The 20,268-nt window shown below is 53.4% G+C and overlaps 2 protein-coding genes across 4 annotated transcripts in view; both read left to right on the top strand.

Annotated features, from left to right (window-relative positions):
- The window catches only part of CD7 (CD7 molecule), a 214,967-nt gene that overhangs the window by 88,414 nt on the left and 106,285 nt on the right, over positions 1-20,268 (top strand). The window lies entirely within an intron of this gene.
- The window catches only part of SEPTIN9 (septin 9), a 143,377-nt gene that overhangs the window by 48,938 nt on the left and 74,171 nt on the right, over positions 1-20,268 (top strand). Inside the window, exon 1 of one of the 3 annotated variants that reach the window (XM_054221502.1) lies at positions 18,178-18,359. The exons of the other annotated variants lie outside the window; for them this stretch is intronic. Within the exon in view, the coding sequence (XP_054077477.1) occupies positions 18,305-18,359 (55 nt within the window). The 5' untranslated portion in view covers positions 18,178-18,304. Of the gene's footprint in view, positions 1-18,177; positions 18,360-20,268 lie in introns of those variants that run through there. 3 annotated transcript variants of the gene reach the window in all.

Genomic DNA, 20,268 nt, shown 5'->3' on the forward strand with positions numbered 1-20,268 from the left:
ATAAAGCTGGGAATTTGACCCTTTTGAGTTGCCGGCACCCCTGTGCAGGGCAGGGATGGGGCTCCCTGTGGGGTGGAGGCGATGGCTGGTGCTAATCTGAGATGTGGGGCTGGGGAGTAGTTGAACATCAGGCTGGAGGCATGAATCCTTCTCGCTGGATCCATCTCTGCTGGGGAGCACAGGCTAAAAAGCAAGAACATGGGATTTGTTCCTGGGCTGTGATGTCCGTCCCTGGGTCACCACAGGCACGGCAAGTGCAGGCAGAGCTTCCTCGGGAGGGACTCTGGTGCTGAGGGGTGCAAAATTACCTGTCAGTGCCATGTTCACAGGTACAGCACAACCAAACACCAGCTTACATGTCTCCTGCTCCACAATAGCTTCAAGCGCTGTCAGACTCTTATCCGTTGACCTGGGAGATGGAAGGGACATAAACCCATTTGTCTTTCTGTGCTGTCTACTGCTGGTGAACTTCAGCTGAAGTCTTTAAACATTGCCCTCTCTCTCCCAGAAGATGCCCTTCTCCTGGTATGAGCCTGGCATGTCCCCCTGAGTCCCCTCCCCTGAAGCATTTAGCAGGTTTGCTTTCTTGCTTTACTTCTCCCCTGTGGCTTCTCTCGGCTCCATGAGGTCAATGGGAGTCGGAGCAACAAGGCTGGAGCTGCCACTCCAGAAACATTGACCAGGAGGCCTCATGCTTAAGTGTTCATGGATTTGTCAGGATAGAGGCAAAATAGGCCACCTTGAGAGCAAATGAACCAGTGGGCCAGGAAGCAGAAGGTGTTCAGCACCTAAAATACTTATCATTTCTTTCCTCTCTTGCATTCCAAAGGGTTCAAGTGGAGAACTGGTCAAACCCAACTTTAGCTGCCTAAGAAGGGCTGGTTGACATCTGTATTGACAGCTGCTCTCCAGGGAAGGGGGCCCTGTTGGCAACTGCCACGTTGGTGAGCAGTTTGTCGGTTGTGCTTTGGGGTGGTTGTTGGGTTGTTTTGGTTTTTTTTCCAGAAAACACAAAAAATTCCCAGTGGGTGGAGAGGGAAAGTGAACTATGGAAACTGTGTGTCTCGTGCTCTCGGTTGAAACACACCCTGGGGAAGGCACATCCTCCATAAGAGGAACAGCAGTACTGGCCACGAACCAGGAAACCCTCCCCTCCCCGCTGCCCTGTGCAGCAAGAGCTGAGTGCCGGAGGCAGCAGTTCCATCCAGAGGGGCTGGTCCTGGTTCCTCTTCTCATACCTCTTCACCCCTTGGGACACCCACCGGAGTTGCTTGTTTAAGTGCAGATGATGCTCCAGGGTTCTCTCCCCTTCGCTCATGTTTCTTTCTTTCTTTCTTCCCCCCCCCCGCCCCCAGCAGACAGGTGTTACTGGTAGTGCTGGGCTCCGTACTCGGGCTGGTCACTGGTTGTGCTGTGAGAACGTGGGGAATGTGGCTGGATTTCGAGTCATGTCCTCAGCGTCGGCTGAGATGTGTGGTTTGGATGCCTGCTCGAGCCTTGCTCCAAAATGATACGGCAAGAGGTGTGTCACGGCATTGGTCTTCGTTTGGCTCACACACGTGTACTGAAGCTGGGTTGTTAAAACTGGCCTTTTATCTCATAATTGATCCCCAAATTGGGGATCTCTGACGTTCTCTACTCGCTTCTGTTGCTGCTCCACAGCCCCCTCGCCGTCTCCAGGCCACTGGGAGAGGGGGCCCTTTGTCTGCAGCTGGAGAGGAAACAATCTTGCTCTGTACAAAGGCAAGAAGGGGACAGCCAGCGGTGCAGGGGACAGGGGGCGGAGGGAGGGGACGTTCCACAGCAGGCGATACAGAGGTGGTTCTGTCGTAGAGGCTTGAAGGGCTGCGAGGCAGCTGCCTGGATGGGAGCGCTGCAGACCTGGGGGAAGAAAGGAGAGTATTTTGGAGAAAAGGACGTGGGAGGCAGAGGGAGGGGTGTCGGGAGGGCTTTGCAGCGGGAGGAGTGGGGAAGCAGGCTGAGCTCTCCCTTTCTTGGCTCGACGCCTTCCTCCCCCTCCTCTCGCTGCGTGCGGCGTTTCCTCTCGCAGGCCAGCAGAGACCCGGACCCCGCTCCGTCTCTGGTAAAGCTCAGGCTTGTCTGCTCGCCCAGGCTTTGCTCGTCTGCCAGACCCCGTGCAAAGCAAGAGGAGGTTTGTTTTGCTGCTGGGTACCCGCAGAGCCACGCAGATCCTCTGTGAATCTAAACAATTTTTCTGCGTTGAAAGAGTTCATCATACAGCACTAAGTAGCCGTCAAAACTGAGCAACTTAACTCTTTTTCTTTGATAAACTCCCTCTTGCACAAAGATGCACGTTCTCTGGTGGCCGCCAGCGCCCTGTTTCTGGTCGGAGCCCCTGTGTGCCCTGGCAGCAGCGAGCATTGCACAACATAAATCATGGGAAATCCGGTTCTGTGTCCGACCTACTGTTCAAAGGCACCTTGGTTGCGCTTAGGACATTCTGCTGACAGATTTTTCCCATGAAATAAAAAGCACTCACTGTTGACAAACAAATGGATCTGAAGTGTAAGATTTACTGTCAAATTTCACTGCTGCTAGCTTAAAATCTGGAGGGCGTAGCGGGGTAAAACCAAGGGTGGCTTTAGGGGGCAGAAGTTGTCTGAACTTTAACAGAAGTTCACGTTGTGTTTGGAGTTGAAATTCAAGTTGCTGCTGCTCCCACCTACGATACCTGCATCCCTTCAGGAGCCGATGCACGGTGCCGCGTGGCTGGGAAGGACCGGCAGAAGCAGGGCTGTTCCCTGATTGCCTCCGGCCATCTGGGAGAAGCCATTTGAGCTAATTGAACTGTCTTTCCCACTTCCTTCTCCGTTTAAACAGTAAATAGTAATTGTGTTAAGCCACGTAGGACAGCGGTGTCTGTGGCAATGTGTGAGGATGACTAAGATGGTGCACGAGGCTTGGAGGCATCGCCTCCATCCAAAGCCCGTGTGTACCTCTGCTGGTTCCCTCTCTGCCTGTCCCACGGTCCCCAGCTCCCAGTGACTGTCACACGTGTCCCTCCGATCCCTTTATGTCTGGGCTCCCAGGTCTCTGACTTGCCTCTTGGATGGTTTAAGGCTTTTTCTTGTCTTTAAGGAAGCAAACTAATGTCAAGGGCTGCTGATATCTGTAAAGCTGCTCTCTGAGACTGACTGTTGCTCACAAGTGAGTACGAGATTTTTTTTATATTTTTTTTTAAGCAGATATGTCAGATCTATCATCAAAATAACCCATCAAAAATATCCACTTCATAGCCCTCTCATTTGTATTGTATCGACTTACACAATAAAGCCAGGCTGGTTTTCAGCCCTTTTCCTGGCTTGGAAAAGGAATTGCTTTAAAAACAAACAACGAACCTGGTGTTTTCCAGCAGAGATGCAGCATTTGCTCTGCGGGGAGCTGGTCTCTCTCAGGAAGAGCTGGAAGCGGCCGTTTGGATTTAATACCTTGCTCATCAGCTGTATCTGTGAACAGGAACATCTTACGTTGCAAGGACTTTGCTGTTTTTCCATTAAATAGGAAGTTGCCCTTTTAGTTTTAAGAGTTAAGGGCAGATACTGGACTCACGTGGGCTGTCAGAGCTCCACTGACTCCAGCAGCTGAAAGCATATTCCCTCGCCATCCTGCTGTGCTTGGCGTTTTCCTAGGGTTATATAAACATCCCTCTCTTCTAGATGGGGCCGGGACGTGCGATCTTCAAATTGCTGATGGTCCCGTGCAAGATGCAGAGCTGCACCAGAAGCTTCGGCAGCCCCGTGACATCGGGGAGGGATGGGAGCCACCTCGGGCAGGGAAAAGCCGTGGGGATCCCGCTGCGGGGTGTGTGCTGGGGCTGCGGGTCAGCCCAGCGCCTGCCGCTGCTGAAGAAGTTGTTGGGAGCTGATTCAGATACAGCAAGAGGCTCGAGGCAGCAGGGCTGGGCTACCTGCACAGCAAAGGTCATCCTCGGGAGTTCTAACTTGCTTGTGTAGCTCCACCTTGAAGTCTCTCACCTCCTTGTGCCTTCCGACACCCCTGTTGCAGATGCGACTTTCCATCGGTTCGGGATGCTGCAGCAGCTGGACCTGCACACCCGCAGCACCCCAAACAGGTTTTTCTCTCTAGGAAGGCGTAGGAGCTGAGGTTTATCTCCGTGCTGGCAGGAAAAGGGGGATGCCACACCTCTGGGAGCTTCTGGGGGCTGGGTGGAGCGGGAAAGTGGAGAAGGACGATGTTGGCTTTGAGGAGCTGCATTTCATGGGTTTGCCTTGAATCCAGGGCACTTTGGGATTTCCAGGGGCCCCGGGGAAGGGGAGTAGCAATAAATCTGGGTCATAAATAACAGCCCCTTGCCCTTCTAGTGATTTTTGACGCTCTGTGCTTTTTTGACAACAAATGCAGCAACAGGCTCTAATCCACGAGGGCTTTTCTTGGCTCTCAAGCTGAGAAAGTGCTTGTTCCAAGCGGGTTTGGCTGCGAGGAGCCTCCAGCTCTGGGCGTGAAGGTCAGAGGGGAAAGGAAGCAAAAGCACAGATAACGCCTTGTGGGGCGCTCTCATTGCCAGGCTGGGAGATTTTTGTTGTCCTCAAAATTGAGCTCTGGGAAGACCCGAGGGGTGATGCTGTGGCTGCTCCTGTGGGACCTTCCAGTGCCGCAGCTCCAGGAGAGCTGCACAGGTCCCTCAGGAGAAGCACCTAAGGGAAATGCAGACCAAGTACGTCCTGTAAATCCTGAACAGGTCTGACCGCTGGGGCTGGAAATTCGTCCTTGGGTGTCTGGTGTGGGCTGGGGGGAGATAGATATCCGCTCTCTCTTTGGATGCAGCCGAAAGATAGAGTTATCATCGTGTAAAAGATCAGGAGTGGTAATAAGATTCGAAGAGGTCCTTGTCTTTGGGATGGGAAACTTTTCAGGAAGCTCCAGACGGTATGGGACAGCTAGAACTGCGTCTGGCTTAGGGTGTTTCTCCCTGGAAGATGCCCGGTTCATCTGCTGTTAAGCATCTTTCTGCTGCGTAAGGTAACAAACTGACCGCTGTGTCCCTTCCACCTCCCAGGCAAAGCCCGGGCTGTGCCCTGCTGTGTAGGTGCCGTGGCAGGTTCTGGTTGCTCTTTCCTTATAAGACGAGGTTTTCATTTCACTCGATTCTTTTGTCAGCCTTGCTCGAGTTTTGCCAGCTCTTCTCTTTATTAGCTAGAAGATTGCTAGACGTAGAAGGAAAACACTGCATTGAAAATGCCTTTTTAATGCCTAATTTAGGAAAATAAAGAGAACTGTTTGATAGAGCCACTCTGCCTCTGAGTAGCACGTATCGCTAGGGGTGTGCGGAGGGGAGACCGCCTGGTTCTCAGGGTGGGGATGGGTCGTCTTCACGTTCTCAAGTCCGCAGATGCTCAACATATCTGGCATGTGAGAGCCGGGCTGAACTATTTGCCTTCTTTAGCGACTGGAGGCAATCCAGCCTGCCAGTTCCTGCAAGCTCATCCTGTGGTTTGGTGGATAATACTGATCCTTGTTCGACTCCCACGCTTTTGTGCCTCACAAGCGGGTAGGGAAGAGTTTGCAGACCTTGTACTGCGCAGGGATCCCGGATCATCACTGTGGAAGGCAGCATGAATATTCATCATGCTGCAGAGTGCTTGCTCCATAGTTTTAATAAGATGTTTATTGTTTCACAGGAATGACCATGAAAATCATGGCAGGTTGTAGCTGGTCAGCATGTGTAAATGATGGAGGGTGGTAGCAATACCTGAGGAGGAAGGGTTGTTTCTTTGAACTCAGTGAAGTGTCTTCACGAGTGCACTTACGGGAGTTTGGCTTCTGCTGACGTTGTCTCCTTCTGTGCCAGGATGAGTGCGTGGTGTCTGTTCTTGTGCAGTTGTGAAGCTGACTGTAGCCAACACATGGTTGACTGAGCTCGGGGACCGGGAGCTACACAAACCTGCCGTTTCTCAAGCAATCAGCAAAGCTGCTGAGCGATGCGAATTGAAATGACATCCAAGTCAAGACCCATCAGCTAGAGATGAGCCTGGAGGCTTTGTTCTGGGGCTGCACCAACGTGACCAAAGGCAAATCCAAGTGTCCCAAACCAAATACTGTCCTCAGCAGACCGAGGACGACCTGATGCCGTTGCTGGTGTGTTCATATCACAGTTAATGAGCAGCTTGGCGTGGTTGGTGAGGCTGTTCCTTGTCCACAGAGCAGAGGTGGGACAGCCCCTCTCCGAGAGGTGCAGAGGGGACGTGGTGTGCAGGAGGGTCTCTGTGAGCAAGAGGTGACGTTGGCTTTTGGTGCCAGGGTGTCCCCCAGCCTCTTCTGCCTGGAGAGACAGCAGGGCTCAGATGTGTCCCCTGGACAGGGCGGAGAAATGGATCGTCATGTCCCAGAGCTTGTTTCAGATGGGCCTCATCAAAGCTGCGAAACACTGAAGCTTTTAGCCACGGCTGACGTGAGGGTGCTGTGTCTGCGCAGCACCGCTGACCTCCGTCTGTGTATTAAACTGGTGAAGGTGTTTAATGAGGACAGGACGGAGGTTTTGCCGAAGAGCAGGACAGCACAGAACAGAGTGGAATTTGCGAGCGAGCCCTGCAATTCTGCCTGCGCTCCCGCCTCACCTAAATCCGTGGATATGTAGAAGATAGATGAGGTGAGCAGATTTTTAGTACGAATGTGGCTGGCAGCAGACACAGATCATGGATTAAACATGTGCGTTGCAAGAAAGGGGCTTTCTTGAGGCAGACAGAGGGGCCTGCTGTTGCCGTGCAGCCCTATTCATCCCCAGCCCTGATGCTAACATCATTATCAACGTGTTTATATGAAGCTTGGCTGCAAAATGGCTCATCATCCGCAAGTTTTTTTTCAAGCAAGTCTGTAGCTTTACTAAATACTCCTTTTATTGTGCTGCCAGGGGCTCTCCCAGCGGCCAGTAAAGGAGGTGGCCCGTTTGGCCACAGCGATATCTGGACCGGAGGTTCAATTCCCCTGTGTCTTAAATCTGTCTGCAGGCTGGCAAGTGACCAAGTGGGCACCTCTTTCTCCAAGTAATTGACTGCTTATGTGCAGATCAGCCTCTCGCTGCTTCCACGACGCCTGGCTCACCGGAGTTGCAGGAGAGCGTGTCTGCCGTCGTGCTCGCAAACCTCGGCGAGTGCCTGTGCTGGGCAGGGGATGGTGAGGATGGGGACAGCCCAGCCCTGCTTCTGCATTGGGTCACCATCCGTGGCTCCGAGCGAGCACCCAGAGCTGCTCTGGGCCGGTAGCACTTCTCAGCAGTGTCTGAAATAGCTGACTGTCCTCCAGCTGGCAGGAGGGTTACCAGCAAAGCGTTGTGGAGAAGACTTGTTTGGAAACCACCTACAGAAGTGGAGCCGGAGCTGCAGATGAGATGTCCCTGGCAGGGGATGTGCAGACCTGTGGCTGGAGCGCTGGAGCTGGTGGCAATGGTGCGCATCTGCAGAGAGATTAAAGGTCCGTCTTCTCCTGTGAGGGTGCTGCTGAACCACCAAGGTCCTGTTTGTGCAGATGAGCTGCTCCCCAAGGGCCTGGGCACTGGATTGAGGCAGCAGAGCAGTTTTATTTGACTCTCGGGAACATCACCTGGTCATTAAACCAACCAAACTGGGGGTACTGTGGTGCAGGGGGATATTTCTGGAGGCAGGGGGAGAAGGAAGGTACGGAAAGACCTTTTCTTTTGGTCTGGCCATTTATTCCCTTGTGTTAACATAAGCACGCTGTGTTGGTCTGCCCCGTGGTTACTTGTCTTGGGAATAACAGTATCTCTTGAGCTTAGAGAGGCTGCCAGTCCCTGCTGAACGAGAAAGGCTGATGCTTAGTGCACGCAGCACTTTCCTCCTGTCATTCCTTTATAAGGAAAAACATTTCAGATTTTGTTTCTACCTTATTTTAACTTCTCCTAAACAAGGGCAGTTTAATTCTGTTGGTGGAACATAGAGTCCAACGCTCCCTGACCCGGTGTGGTTGTTACAGGCGCTCGCACGGCAAATTAAGATGAAGTATTAACAAAAAGCGAGCACGGTGAGGCTGAGCTCACCGGAGAGCGTGCAAGGTGGGGTGGCGAGCGGACACAGCCAGTCTGGAGTCTGGAGATGGCAGGAGCGATAACGGCAAGCGAGCACCAGATGAACTTCTCTTTGTGGCGTGGCTTGGTGCGATGGAGGTGGTCGCATCTCATCGGAAGGGGAATTTGGTCTGTTCCCCTTTCCCTGCTGGGCTTGGCCGCAGGAGTTACGTGTGTAAACAGAGGATGGGTTGTGTGCAGGTGGAGATAACCCAGCCCTGTCTGTCACTGGGAGGGAACAGACCCAGGTCTGCTCGTTCAGGACACTTGGACTCTGCAGTCCTCCTTTAAAGCCCAAAGTGGCAGAGCTAATCCTGCAGCAAGATGCTTTGTACAACTGCCCAGGAACGGGCCGTGTCCCACAGCCGATGGCAACCCAGATGCTGCTGAAGCGTCTCTGGGTTTCGCCCTATTCCAGGACCCCCAAACTCAGCCCACCCCCAGCGTTTCACTGTCTGTGCTTGTCAGGGGGGGATTGCCGGGGGAGAGTTTCTCTCCCCCTCATCCTGCTCGCTGTAAATCTCCTCCTCTCCCTCCTGGCTTGGTGCCGTCTCTCTCTGGCTGGTGCTCTGCCCCCGACGTGTTCGTGGGCCCCTTTCCCATTTAGGGCAAATGCTGGACGGCCCCTGCTTTTGGCCTGCTTGCAACACGTCTCCCAACTGACTTAGTTTTTTGTTTTTGTTTTTTAAATTTTGGATTCTCTTTTGTTTCTGGAGGCTGAAATCGGCTGCATCTCCCAGCCGCATGGGCCGGCTGCGGCTCGTGCCGAGAGATGGCTCTTGGAAAGCTGCGCTGGGGCAGGGGGGGATGGGGGGAAGCCCAAGTGGTGTCCTGCCCTGGATGAGGCTTGGTGTTGACAGTCTCTTCGAGAAGACAGGGTGAGCCTGAGGGTGGTGGTGACAGCATCAGGTCACTCCTGCGGTAATGATTTAATCTCAGCAGAAACAAGTGCCCTGCGGCGGGGAGCCTGCAGGCACAGGGCTGTGCACGGCGAGAGCTGGGACAGGCAGAAGTGGTTGAGCACGTGAAAGGGGGTGTCGAAGGAAATTCCCCTTAAAGCTTGCATGCTGAATCAGGGGTTTGGGTTTTTTTTGATCCAGTTTTTTAAATCAACTGTACAACTTCTGCATCTGTGGAAGCAGCTGAGTCTGTGATAGCACCCCTGGGTATCTGAGGTGTGGTGGGGAGCAAAGGCTGGTGCGCTGGGAGCTGATGGGTGGCCTGGTTAGAGGGGGCTTTGCGGTCTCCTTTGCCCTGCCCTGTTTTTCCAGCAGGAGAGGCAGCCGGAGTCCGAGCACCGGGGCTGCCTCCTGTATTTGGGGTATATCCCTTGAACACAAAGCTCGGGGTTCCCTTAGTGCTGCCCAGCACGGCTCGGCCACGCTGGGATCTGGTTAGTGGGGAATGATCTTGGTTGTGTCTTTTGTGTAAGCCTGAAAGAGGCGTAGTGAATTTTTCAAGAGGGCAGTTTAATGAGATGTAAAACCCAAGGCAGGCCCTGCCCTCACTGAATGCAGCTCATCTCTCCTCGGGTCCAGGCTGGCCCATCTCTTTCCCATTGGCACTCCCCGAGCCCAGGAGTTTAACAGCACCGATCTTGCCTAATTTTATGTAAGAGCCTGTGTCGGAGCTGCCAATCTCTCCCGGGCAGCGGCAGTGCAGGCGGTGGAGCCGTGGGCATGGTCCCCTGGCCAGACCATCACAGGGTGGTGCTGGGGCACCCAAATTCCCACCCGCACAGAGACAGGAGCGCACAGCTCATGGATTTCGGCAGCAATGCCTGTGGACCTTTCCCATCCCTGTGTGGTGGAGCTGGAGCAAAGGGGACGTCCTGCATGGACACCAACTGCCGCACCTTGGCATCGCCACCGGAGGTTTCACTGGCATTTACCAAAGCCTTTAAAAGGAAGGGAAAACTGTTCCTTCTTCCTCTCCTTCCTTTCCGCCTGTCCCTGTGTCCTTCTCCCACTGTCCGTGAGCTCCCGTGCTGTGTCCGTGTTGGCTGGAGGAAGCCGAGTGGGTGTGGGGCTGCGGCTCCATCTGGGAATTGTTCTTATCAAACTGGTTTATGTCAAAAAAGGAATAATAATAATAAAACCTTTGATGGTAAGCAGGGAGAGCGGGAGGTACAGCTGCTCCCGAGGCCTGACCTGCAGCTCGCAGCACTTCCTGAGCCTTTACATGGAGTTTTAGGGTCCTTGTGCTGCGGCAGATTTTGTTGCGTGCCTGAAATATCTCAGAGGAGCAGGGAGAAATAACCGGGGGCTGGCGCAGGGAATGCGAGCTGCTGGAAGGGGCTCGCTGAGAAGCAGGGGAGAAGTATAAGAAAAGCAAAGTTTCCTGCCATGAGCTGGTATATTTATGACTGGAAAGTTTTGGGTTGAAAAGGTCGTGAGCAGGCGGCTGAGAGAGCAGCAGAGGCAGTGGCTGTAAAAGCCGCTTTCCCAGCTCATGTCCTGCTCTGCAGCAGGGATGGGAGGGTCCCGCGGGGCTCCGGTGGCCCCGTGTGATGGCAGAGGGATGCTGAGCACAGCGGGGATGAAGGATGGTACCCAAGGCAGCCGGGGTGTGCGTAGGGGTGTGGGATGTAGTGGGATTTGCACCCGTGGGGTTGGGCTCAGCATGGGGAGCGGGGGCCGTGCCCTGCCTCCTCCCCTTGTTGTGTGGGGATGGAGTTCCCAGCCCTGCCTCGGACACCACGTGAAAATGAGACGTGCACATCTGGAAGTGGAGTGCATGCGCGTAGCGCTGCCAGTTTGTTTATTCCTGCAAAGTCTCCCTTTAATGAGGGCCTGCTGGGAAGTTTGCAAGGAATGGAAATGGCCTCTTTCCAAGGGGGTTCGTTGTTCTGGCTGACCCTCGCCTCCCTGTTATCCCCCTGCAACCGCCACAGCATGCAGGCGGTGGAAATAGGGGGGGGAGGTCTTCCCTACCCTCGAGCTCAAGGCACCGCAGTTTCTTCTGGAGTCGGAGGCACCCTCAGCCGCACGGGACGGCTTTGCAATGGAAACGTGCTGTGCCATGTGTGTGTTAAACGCATTAGAGGATGAGCAAGGTTCCTGAAGCCTCTCGTTTCTGTTAAAACACGTGTGCTGTCACGCAATGCTGGGGTTTGTGCCTGTTTTGGTCTTAGTATTAAAATACAGTAATTAATAATGAATATTTTTTAAATAATTAAAGTAATTAAGTCAGTTTTCTGCTTGGAATCCCAAACTGCACCTCCCAGTTTCTTAGGAAAGTCTGACCTGAAATTAAATAAGAAGAAAAAAGAGCATGAGACTGAGTTTGTTTTAACCATGTGAGGTTGGGGCAGATGCAGTTCCTGATCCTCTTTCCATTTCCTTCCCCTGCGAGTGTCCCCCGCCGTTTAATCACCACCAGGGAGTTGTGCTTCCCTTCCCTTCCCCAGCACGAGAGCTGCCAGCCCGCTCCCCCGGTGCAGTACGGTCCCCCCCTGCCCTCCCAGGAGCACCAGGGTGCCTGGACGGGTGCTTGGCTGGGGCTGGGGCGATGCTCTTGGCCCGGGCTTGGGATGGCGTTTCCCTTTTCCAGGCTCTTGGCACACACAATAGCCGGAATCGCCCCCTCGGCATGAAACGCTTCAAGCTGGGCTCCGGCATGAGGTCGGTGGGGCCCGCAGTGAGCTCGTCCCGTGCATGCAGATCAGCGGGTAAATGCGCAAATTGGTTGTTGGAGCTGACAAGGCTCGGAGTGCGCGGGAGGGTGTTCGTGCGGGGCAGAGCTCTGCCCTCCCAGCCCAGCCCCGCGCTGCTGGATCCAAGCATGGTGGGTGCTAACCCAGAGCATCCTTCCTGCTGGCAGGCAGTGGGACTGGGTGGCTGGTTTGAATCCCACCTTAGCCCTGGTGGAAACTTAGGGCGGCTTCATCTGTCCCCGTGGAGGCAGGGGAGGTGTTGGGGACCATCAAGAACTTGCCCACGTGAGGCGCAGGAAAGTCTTGGCTCTGTTTTCCGATAAGCAGGGTGAGAGGATGGATGTTGGTCCTCCACTTGCCCTGCTCAGCGTAGCCACGTGTTATGTGTTCCCTTGCCCTGTGCAAGACCAAGCCAGTACCTCCTCTGCACCGTGACTTAACAGAGTTAAACCTAAGAGGAAGTTAAGCCTTGATCTTCATAGCTGTCTCCCTGCTGGAGGTGGGGAGAGGAGGCTGCAGGGACCTTGTGTCTGTGGTTGTTCCTCCACCTGCCCAGCTCCCATGGGGTCTCTCAGCTCCGGGGTTGTCCCAGAACACCAAGTTTGCCATTTCCCCTGTTTGTGCAGTGAATATCTGAGAAGCTGTAGGCTTGGGGGACCACCTCCTTCCCTATGTCACACCATACTTCCTACGAGCAGCTGTGCCCCACCTTGAAACCTGTTTGGCTTTTTGCCCCCTTGATTTCACAGCAGTCCCTTTATATCTCCCGTCACTAACTGTTAAAAACTTCTTCCCTTTTCCAGCTCTTACTGACCTGTTTCTATCATAACCATGTTTGGGTTTGAATTGGTGGTTTTTTGGTTGTTCCCGTGGCAACGGTGATCTTTGCCCACAGCAGCTCTCCCCTGTGGTGTATCTGTGTGTGATGCTTCTAGCAGTCCCGTCCCCTCCCCACCTTCCTTTCTGCTCGCTTTTACTGATGCTGGGTAGCCAGGGTGGCTCAAGATGGAGCACTAGTGATTTCTGCTTTGCTGCTGAGAGTGTCTCATTTGCTACGCTTTAGGAGCGTGCTTACTTTAATGGCATGGCATTGGTGGCTCACGGTCATGCTAGGACCAACCGGTGCAGTGAGGTCCCTCCCGCTGATGCACTTTTCATGAGGAAAGACTTTATTAAAAGCCCTTTAGGTTCTCACCTTCCGTCGTTCTTCCAGATTTCATCCAGTCTTCAGAGTTATCCGACCCTTTCTGTGCAGTACCCCGGCTCTGCGTTTGAAATGAGCTGCGTAGCCCTGCGGCACTAAGGGATGACATCTGGCCACGTTTCCTTTATCAAGAAAATCAGTTAATTATCCAGAAATCTCAAATCAGCAAAGCGATTTTGAATTATTTACGCTTTTCCCATGATCTTAGTTTCCTTGCAAAGGAAGGGAAGTGTGACTAGCACTGAACTGCGGCCGTCCTCGCTGTATTTCCTACTCCTTCGGAAGCAGGAAGAGCCTGAAGTCTTGGGAAAGAGCCCTTTTTTCATGACAATTCCTGCGTAATCAGCAGGGCTGGATTCATGCCGTCATCTACACGAAAGCATGGGCGGAGGTGATGGGAACTGCATCTCTGGTTTTCCTTCCAGAGCCCCATCCCTGTCCCCACTAACACTGGCACTTCCCAAGGAGCTGGGGCCGGATTCGGCACAGGTCACCACCGCAGCCAGGTCTGGTCTTACTACTTGCCAGTTCCCTATTTCTGAGTGATGGCTGTTACGTGCCTCAGTTTCCCCACCTGTAATTTGGGGGGGGGATTGTGCTTCTTCCTGGTGGATTTAGAAACAGAAGTGGTTTTTGGGCAGAAGCCCAAGAATTCAGAGGGTGCAGGGAGTAGAGGAGAGGAAGGGAAGGTAATTGCAACGGCCTCTTTTTTTTTTTTTTTGGCTTAGAAAGAAGAGATGTGACTCACCATTCCTTTGCTTCAAAATCTGCCACGTCTGGGTCGTTATACGTCTGTTTCTGCCTGTTACCCTGCACTGGTGCTGCCCGTCTGCCAACAGCCGATGGAGGGTGCAGCCAGCGCTGCCCTGTGCTTTGGCTTGAAGCGATGCCGTGGGGGTGCGGGACCACCGCAGGTGTCAGGGATTGGTGTCGTATGGTGCCTCCACCCACGCACTCCACCTACCTGGAAAGGCTGGGAAGGATATTTCATGTGTGATTGGCAGCAAGAAAAGTTATTTGGACTCTCAATAGAAATATTAGGTGGTTAATAATAATATTTAGCTGCTCCTACGTAGTACTTTTGGTCAGTAAGTCTCAAAGCATTTTATAGAAGAGGCCAGACTCAATACAGAGTTTTGTTTTCTAATTAAAATAGGAGGAGGAAAGGGAAGATGCTGTGGATGAATTACCTGCTTTTTGCGTAGGAGATAATTTAAGATTCTGGTAGCCACAATGACTCATGCCACCTAGTCTAACCGAGCCTGACGCTCATGACTGCAGCAGATCGTGAGACCGATACGAGCTGCGCAGGTTCAGAAAAACCTTGACTTGTGGGAGGAAGAAAATCTGCCTGAAAAACTGCATTCTTAGCAGCTTGCAAGGAAACTGTACGGTGCTGTTTACAATGCGTCTGGATAGGAAAGTCCCTTTTCTGCCTTAGCCTGTCTTGATAAGGGATCTTCTAGCACTGATACCTACCATCTCCTTGGGGTTTTTTCTCTAATTTTTTTTTTTCCCCCCCCTCTCCTTGAAGGGATTTTCTAGATCTGCTCTGCACGGTGGTTCCTCTACACCTATGTCAGGGCAGTGACGGGCACTGGCTGCTTCTGGAGGAGGTTGTTCTGTGATCTGGAGAAGTGCTCGAGGTACATCACTGCCTGGAGGGCAGGAGAGCCCAGAGATAAGGTACCCAGGGGACAAGAGTCAAGCTTTCTTGCCTCTGCCAGTTGTCGTGGTGTCAAGCTAGTTCTAGCTTGGTAGCTGTAACTAAGCGCTCAGCAGATTTTACAGACTGCGTTTTTGGGGGCAGGAAATCACTTCTAGGCCAACAAAACAACTTTGCAGGAAGTTTATTGCTCATCTGAAGAGCAGAGTGATGGTGAAGGAAAAAGGGCTGGGCAGTCAGTGCCCTCGGTGGCCTGGGCTAGTAAGGAAACAAGAAATATTTCCACTGTAATGTAATACAACAAAGAAAGTCGTTTGCTTAAATCCTTCCTGCAGCTGGTGGTTTTGCAGAACAGGGATTGTGTCTTGGACAGCAGTTGCTGTGTTTGAGTATCTTGAAGGTCTCAGCTGACCAAGAGCTTGAGGTGAGTCCTCTGACACAATAAAAAGTTAGTGAGACCCTTGGTTGTGTAAGCAAGGGGAGCAGCAAGCAAGAGAAGAGATGTGATCTGCTCTCTTTCTTTTGAAAAGCGAGTTCTCTTTCTTCATTAAAATAAAAATTCAATGTCAAACACTTGTGAGATGCTGGGAGAAAGGAGCAGGAAAGCCAGATAAATGACTAAGGGACTGCAGAAAATACCTGACGCAAAAGACGGGAGGAGCAGAGCCTGATTAGTTTATCAAAGGGAACGCAGGTGACGTGATCAGTGTGGGAGATCTTTCATCAGGAGAAGGCTCAGGATCATAAATCTCCTCGATCTACCAGACGAGGGCAAAGCAGGGCCTGTGCCCGAGCTGCCTTTGGACGAGCAGAACGACAAGGGCATGTGCTGTGCTCTGGGGAGCCCCAGAAAGAAATTCCAGGGGAGGCGGTGGATTCTCCATCCCTCTGGACTGGGTGCTCAGCTCCCCAGGTTTGCCTGCCTTTCTCCACACACAAGCTTTTGGGTTCAGGAAATGGTGTTTAGTTGTTAGGTAGAGACTGGACAAGCGGATGATTGTTTTTCTTTTTTGGGTCTTACGCTCTTGTGAAGCCATGCCTCTGACTGTGGCTAAATCAGATAAAGGTGCAAGAAAGTCTCCAGGAGAGAGAAAGATGGAGGAAAGCTTGCTCCTCCTCTACGAGCAGGCGCTTGGGTTATGTGCTGTGGGTGAGTTGTTTACATACCTTCCTGCTTTAAATACTTACTATTAGAGCTCTGGATATTCTTGTTATTCTTTAGTTGCTGTACTTTTCCATCTTCCTTTCCCCCTCTCAAGTGCCTTAGGTGCACATGGGTGCAATATTAACCAGCTGGTTTTAATGAAAACGAACTCCTACTTACAGTCCGGATATTTTATTTCACACTTCTTGGGGCTCTCCTCTAGGCCAGTTGATTTGCTAGACCTTTATTAGCTCCAGGATGATAACATGGCCTTTGCTTAGGAAACGCAGAGTGACCCAGGGAACCAAACCAAACTGCCTCAAACTCTACTGCTGAAGAGCTTTGAGCTTCTTCAGCAGCTTCATGAGACCGGCAGACGTCATCGTGACGCTCACTGCTTACAGTCCATCAAACAATAGGGTTTTTTCTAGTGGTTCACTACTTCTTGCCTCCGGTTGACCTCAAAAATAGAGTCCCCATCACAGTGCCACACCGATGCCCATGTGACCTAGCTCAGAGAGTGCAAGGGTTTGCAAGGGGGGGAAGACTCTGAACGTCAAAAATGCGTGCAGTCCTTCCTCAGATTGACCCTATTGCTTTTTTTAATCTTATTTTTACCATATTGATTTTGAGTTTGTCTTGCTCGGTCCCTTTCCCCCCCCCTCCCCTCCCCTTTAAATCCATTCTACAACCTTGCAATGAGAGCGTACCGGAGTGGTGAGCTTGAACAGCCTTTGGAAAAGGCTAATCTAGGTTCTGATCCTCCAGCAAGGGAGTTACCGACAGTTTATAACACAGTAGCTTTCTTCTCACTCAGTAACTAAAGTTAATTATTGACAGCTACATTTTTACCTGCTTGCAATGGATTGGGGATGTGACCTGCATAGGAGCACTTGAGAAGAGAGAAATAAACCCATTTCCTTTCGAAAATAGATGCCAGCAGTGCGGGTCAGCCAGCACGTGGTGCTGTGCAGTGTGGCAGTCGCCACCGCTCCCTGCAGAGCGTGTGGGGACGGCAGGGACCCGACACCTGGGGACTCAGGTCCACGTTTGTTCCTGTTCTCCTCGATGGCACCAGGAACAGGGAATGGCGTTCAGGGAGGCGTGCAAGGTAGCTTTACGGACGGCGTAGTGCAGGGGGAGGCACTGACGTTTCCATATTGCGATCGCCCAGAGGTGCAAAGCCCGTTCCTCTCTGCACTGCTGTGGTATGCTGGTTTCTGGTATCGCTCGGAGGACAAGCGCTGAGCGCTGCTGTCTGTGAAAAGGGAGGAAAACCACTGTATCTACCTCAAAATACCATACTTCTACTCTAAAGGTGTGTTCTCAAGACTAAGCAGTTCTTATGTTTTAAAGTAATGCCTTTCCTTGGATTAAAACCGCAAGCTACTAACACTGTGGAAAACCTGGAACTTCGGTCTGGGAAAGCGGTGCTGTTGGTTTCATTTTCTTGTTCGTGTACACTCTTGGGGAGTCTGTGGTAATTGCAGACTTTGGAAGTGTAAAATTAAAAGTGTGACATAAGTGATGAAGCATGCACTTTCCGCAGTAATAGACGGTAACAGTACTACCGTTTTGCATAATTTTTCTTTATGGTTCGCCCAAAGTGGACTAAAACCCCAGCCCATTAATTCTCCATTTCCTGTTGATGTGCCTGGACACATTTCAGTGTGGGTATCATCGCTTTTAAGTGATGCTGCTAAAACAGAGGGCGGGGAGGATAAAAAAAGAGGGTCAGGAGGGCAGGATCTGAATCAACATGGGAAGGGAGAAACATCAGATAAGGAGCAGAGAGATGCACAGTCCCAGAGGGTGGGAGAGGTGGAGGGAAGGCGGCAGTGCCAGGGAAGGGTCTTGGTGTCGATGGCTGGAGGTGGCACTTGTCTTGCTGGGCAGAGAGGAGAGGAGCGAGCTGTGGCAGCGTGGGGCTCAGCACCAGCCGTGCCCAGATCCACGCTGGGGTTTATGGCAGGTTTTGCAGCCTCGGTGGTGTTTTTCCAGAGCTGTCTGCAGAAGTGGCTTGGATTTGTCAGCGACGGGTTAGCGCTGCTCTGGTTTGATTTTGAGAAAGTAGAAAAATAGAGGAGGGTGGAGGGAGTTGCGCTTTTCCAAACAAGGGCAAAATGGAAAATCAAAGGGGTTATCGGTGTTTGAGAGCAACGTTGGCGTGACCCACGTCTCCCGGCTGGTGCCGTCCCTTCGTGGGGCATCCCTGGGTGCGAGATGTAGGAGACACCGGGCGCGGGTTTCAGGCTGGGGGGCGGGATGCGGGACAAACCTGGCCCTGCACGATGCTGTTTGCCCCGGGGGCGGGTGTCGCGGGTGCCTCTTCCACCCCTCCCGGGGCGGTGCGGGGGGGGGGAGGGCGGCGTGACGGGCGTGGGGAGCAGCCAGTGGGCGGCGAGGGGGGCCGGGCCGGGCTGGGCTGGGCCGGGCCGGGCCGGGCCGGGCGGCATGGCAGGCTGCCCGCCGGGGCGGGGGGCGGCCGCAGCCGCTCGCCCTCCGCCATTCATTCGGGGCCGCAGGAGGCGGCGGCGGCGGCGGCTCGGCGCACCCGCCCGCAGAGTCGGGGGGCCATGGCCGACCCGGCCGTCAACGCCCACCTGGAGGGCATCATCTCCGACTTCGAAGGTGGGTGGTGGTGAGGCGGCGGGGGGGGGGAGGACGACGCTGCTTTTTGGGTTAAACTGCGGAAAAAGTTGCCCCGCTGGGCAGTGCGGAGCCGCCCGCCTCCCCCCCCCCCCCCTCCCGCAAGCACCGCGCCGGGTGGGGGGTCGCGGTGGAACGGGGCTGATCATCCCCCGCCCCCATCCCGGGGGCCGGTTGCCCCCCGCCTTTCTCCGCCGCTTCCCAGGGGTCCCCGCCGCGGGTGGCAGCCCCCGGGTGGGCAGGGCTGGAAGGGGAGCGGGGTGGCTGGGGGTGGCCGGTGGCCAGCCCGCATCCCCCGGCAGCCGGCGGGTGTCGGTGCCGCCGCCGGGCTGCGGTGTCTTTTGTTCGGAGCAGTGTTACGTCCGGCTGTTATCCGCTAAGGCAGGATCTTACGGGATGTTTTGCCTTTCCTGAGTCGGTTTATGTAGATTTTTAGCTGAAAAAGAAAAAAAACCAAACCCACGCCTGACGCGACTAAAAGTTTATGAAACCCCAGGCACTGGCCCTTCTGTCGACTCCCAGATTTTGGATGCAAACGCAGCCCTGGAGTAGCTGGGAGGGGGGGATAACGAACCCAAGTTTCAAATATGTCCATAGTGGGAGCTGCCTGCCCTAGAAAGCGTTGCAGTTGTCCCATGGCAGAGCTCCAATTGCCCGATGGCGTTGCCTCGCTCTCCGATGGAGTATCTCCTTGCAGTCCCCTTGGCGTGCAGACGGGGATGCCTTCTCCCCGGGTGTCTGTGGCTCTTGCCCAGCATGTTGGCTTTTTCAGGCAAGAAAATAAGCCAGCGGAGAAGCGTGCTGCTGCCAGATGGGTAGGGGAGTTAAAGACAGGCAGAAGAGGGGTGTGTGCGGGGGGGTTCGTCTGAAGCAGGCGTTGAGAGATCGGCTCAGGGGAGCTCATCTTCCTGAGAGGAGTTTTGGAAGAGCAGCTCCGTCCCTACGCACTCTTGCATCCTGGCAGCGATCCAAACTGAGCTTTCAGTGCAGCGGTTTCTAGAAAAAAAAAAAAAACAACCCACAAACAAACCAACAAAAAAACCCAACCGAGAAATAGTGGAGATCTGGGGGCCGGGGTGGAAGCTTATCCGGGGGCCGTGCGTGTATAGCTATAGGCTGGGACGATTTCACCGCCTCCTGGTGAATCCAGCCTTGCCTTGGGAAGGAGCGCGGTGGTGTTTTTCCTGCTGGGTAGCTGAGGAAGCTGAGAGCGCAAGGGTTCTTCTTCCAGGTCAGGCAGGAAACGGGTGGCAGAGCTGGGGACGCTGCAGCCCTCGTCCTAAGGTTTAGCCACGTTCTCTTTTTTCCAGCCCTTGGGCTTTCTTCAGCTAAAGTTGGGGGTGGATGGCTTAGCAGGAGGCTGAGGGAAGTCACGTCCCATAGGAAGACTGGGACTAATGAGAGTTGGGACACAGACAGTGACATGAAGACACCATCAGTTTGGCACTCGGGGTTCAACAGCGCCTTTGTGACTGTCCTTTGGGGACCCTTGAGCTGCCCCACCGCAGGGCTCCCGAGCGCTGATGTAATTACAGCCTTTCCTCTCGGCTGCCCCAATTGCATTTAAATCTCTGAAGAATGAGTAATTCCCTACTTGGGTATGATAAAGGCTCTGCTGTGAGCCCCGGGGCTGCTTGTTCGGGCTGTGTGTGCTTCTTGGTGGCACTGAGCCGCTCCGCACTGCGATTTTTTTTTTTTTGTTTTTTTTTTCAGTCCATGGAGAGCTTTATAGTTGTGCTTGCGCAGAGGGAGAGGCTGGGGAAAGCTCTCCGCATCTGCAGCCAAAAGGTCTGGCCTTGCCCTTGAGCAGGGATCCGGGCTACTGTTTCACAATTTAATTAGTTTTCTGGGTTGCATAGCAGCTTCCCAAGAACAAGGCAATTAATTCCTA

Source organism: Rissa tridactyla, chromosome 15 (genome assembly GCF_028500815.1).
Source record: "Rissa tridactyla isolate bRisTri1 chromosome 15, bRisTri1.patW.cur.20221130, whole genome shotgun sequence".
Lineage (NCBI taxonomy): Eukaryota > Metazoa > Chordata > Aves > Charadriiformes > Laridae > Rissa > Rissa tridactyla.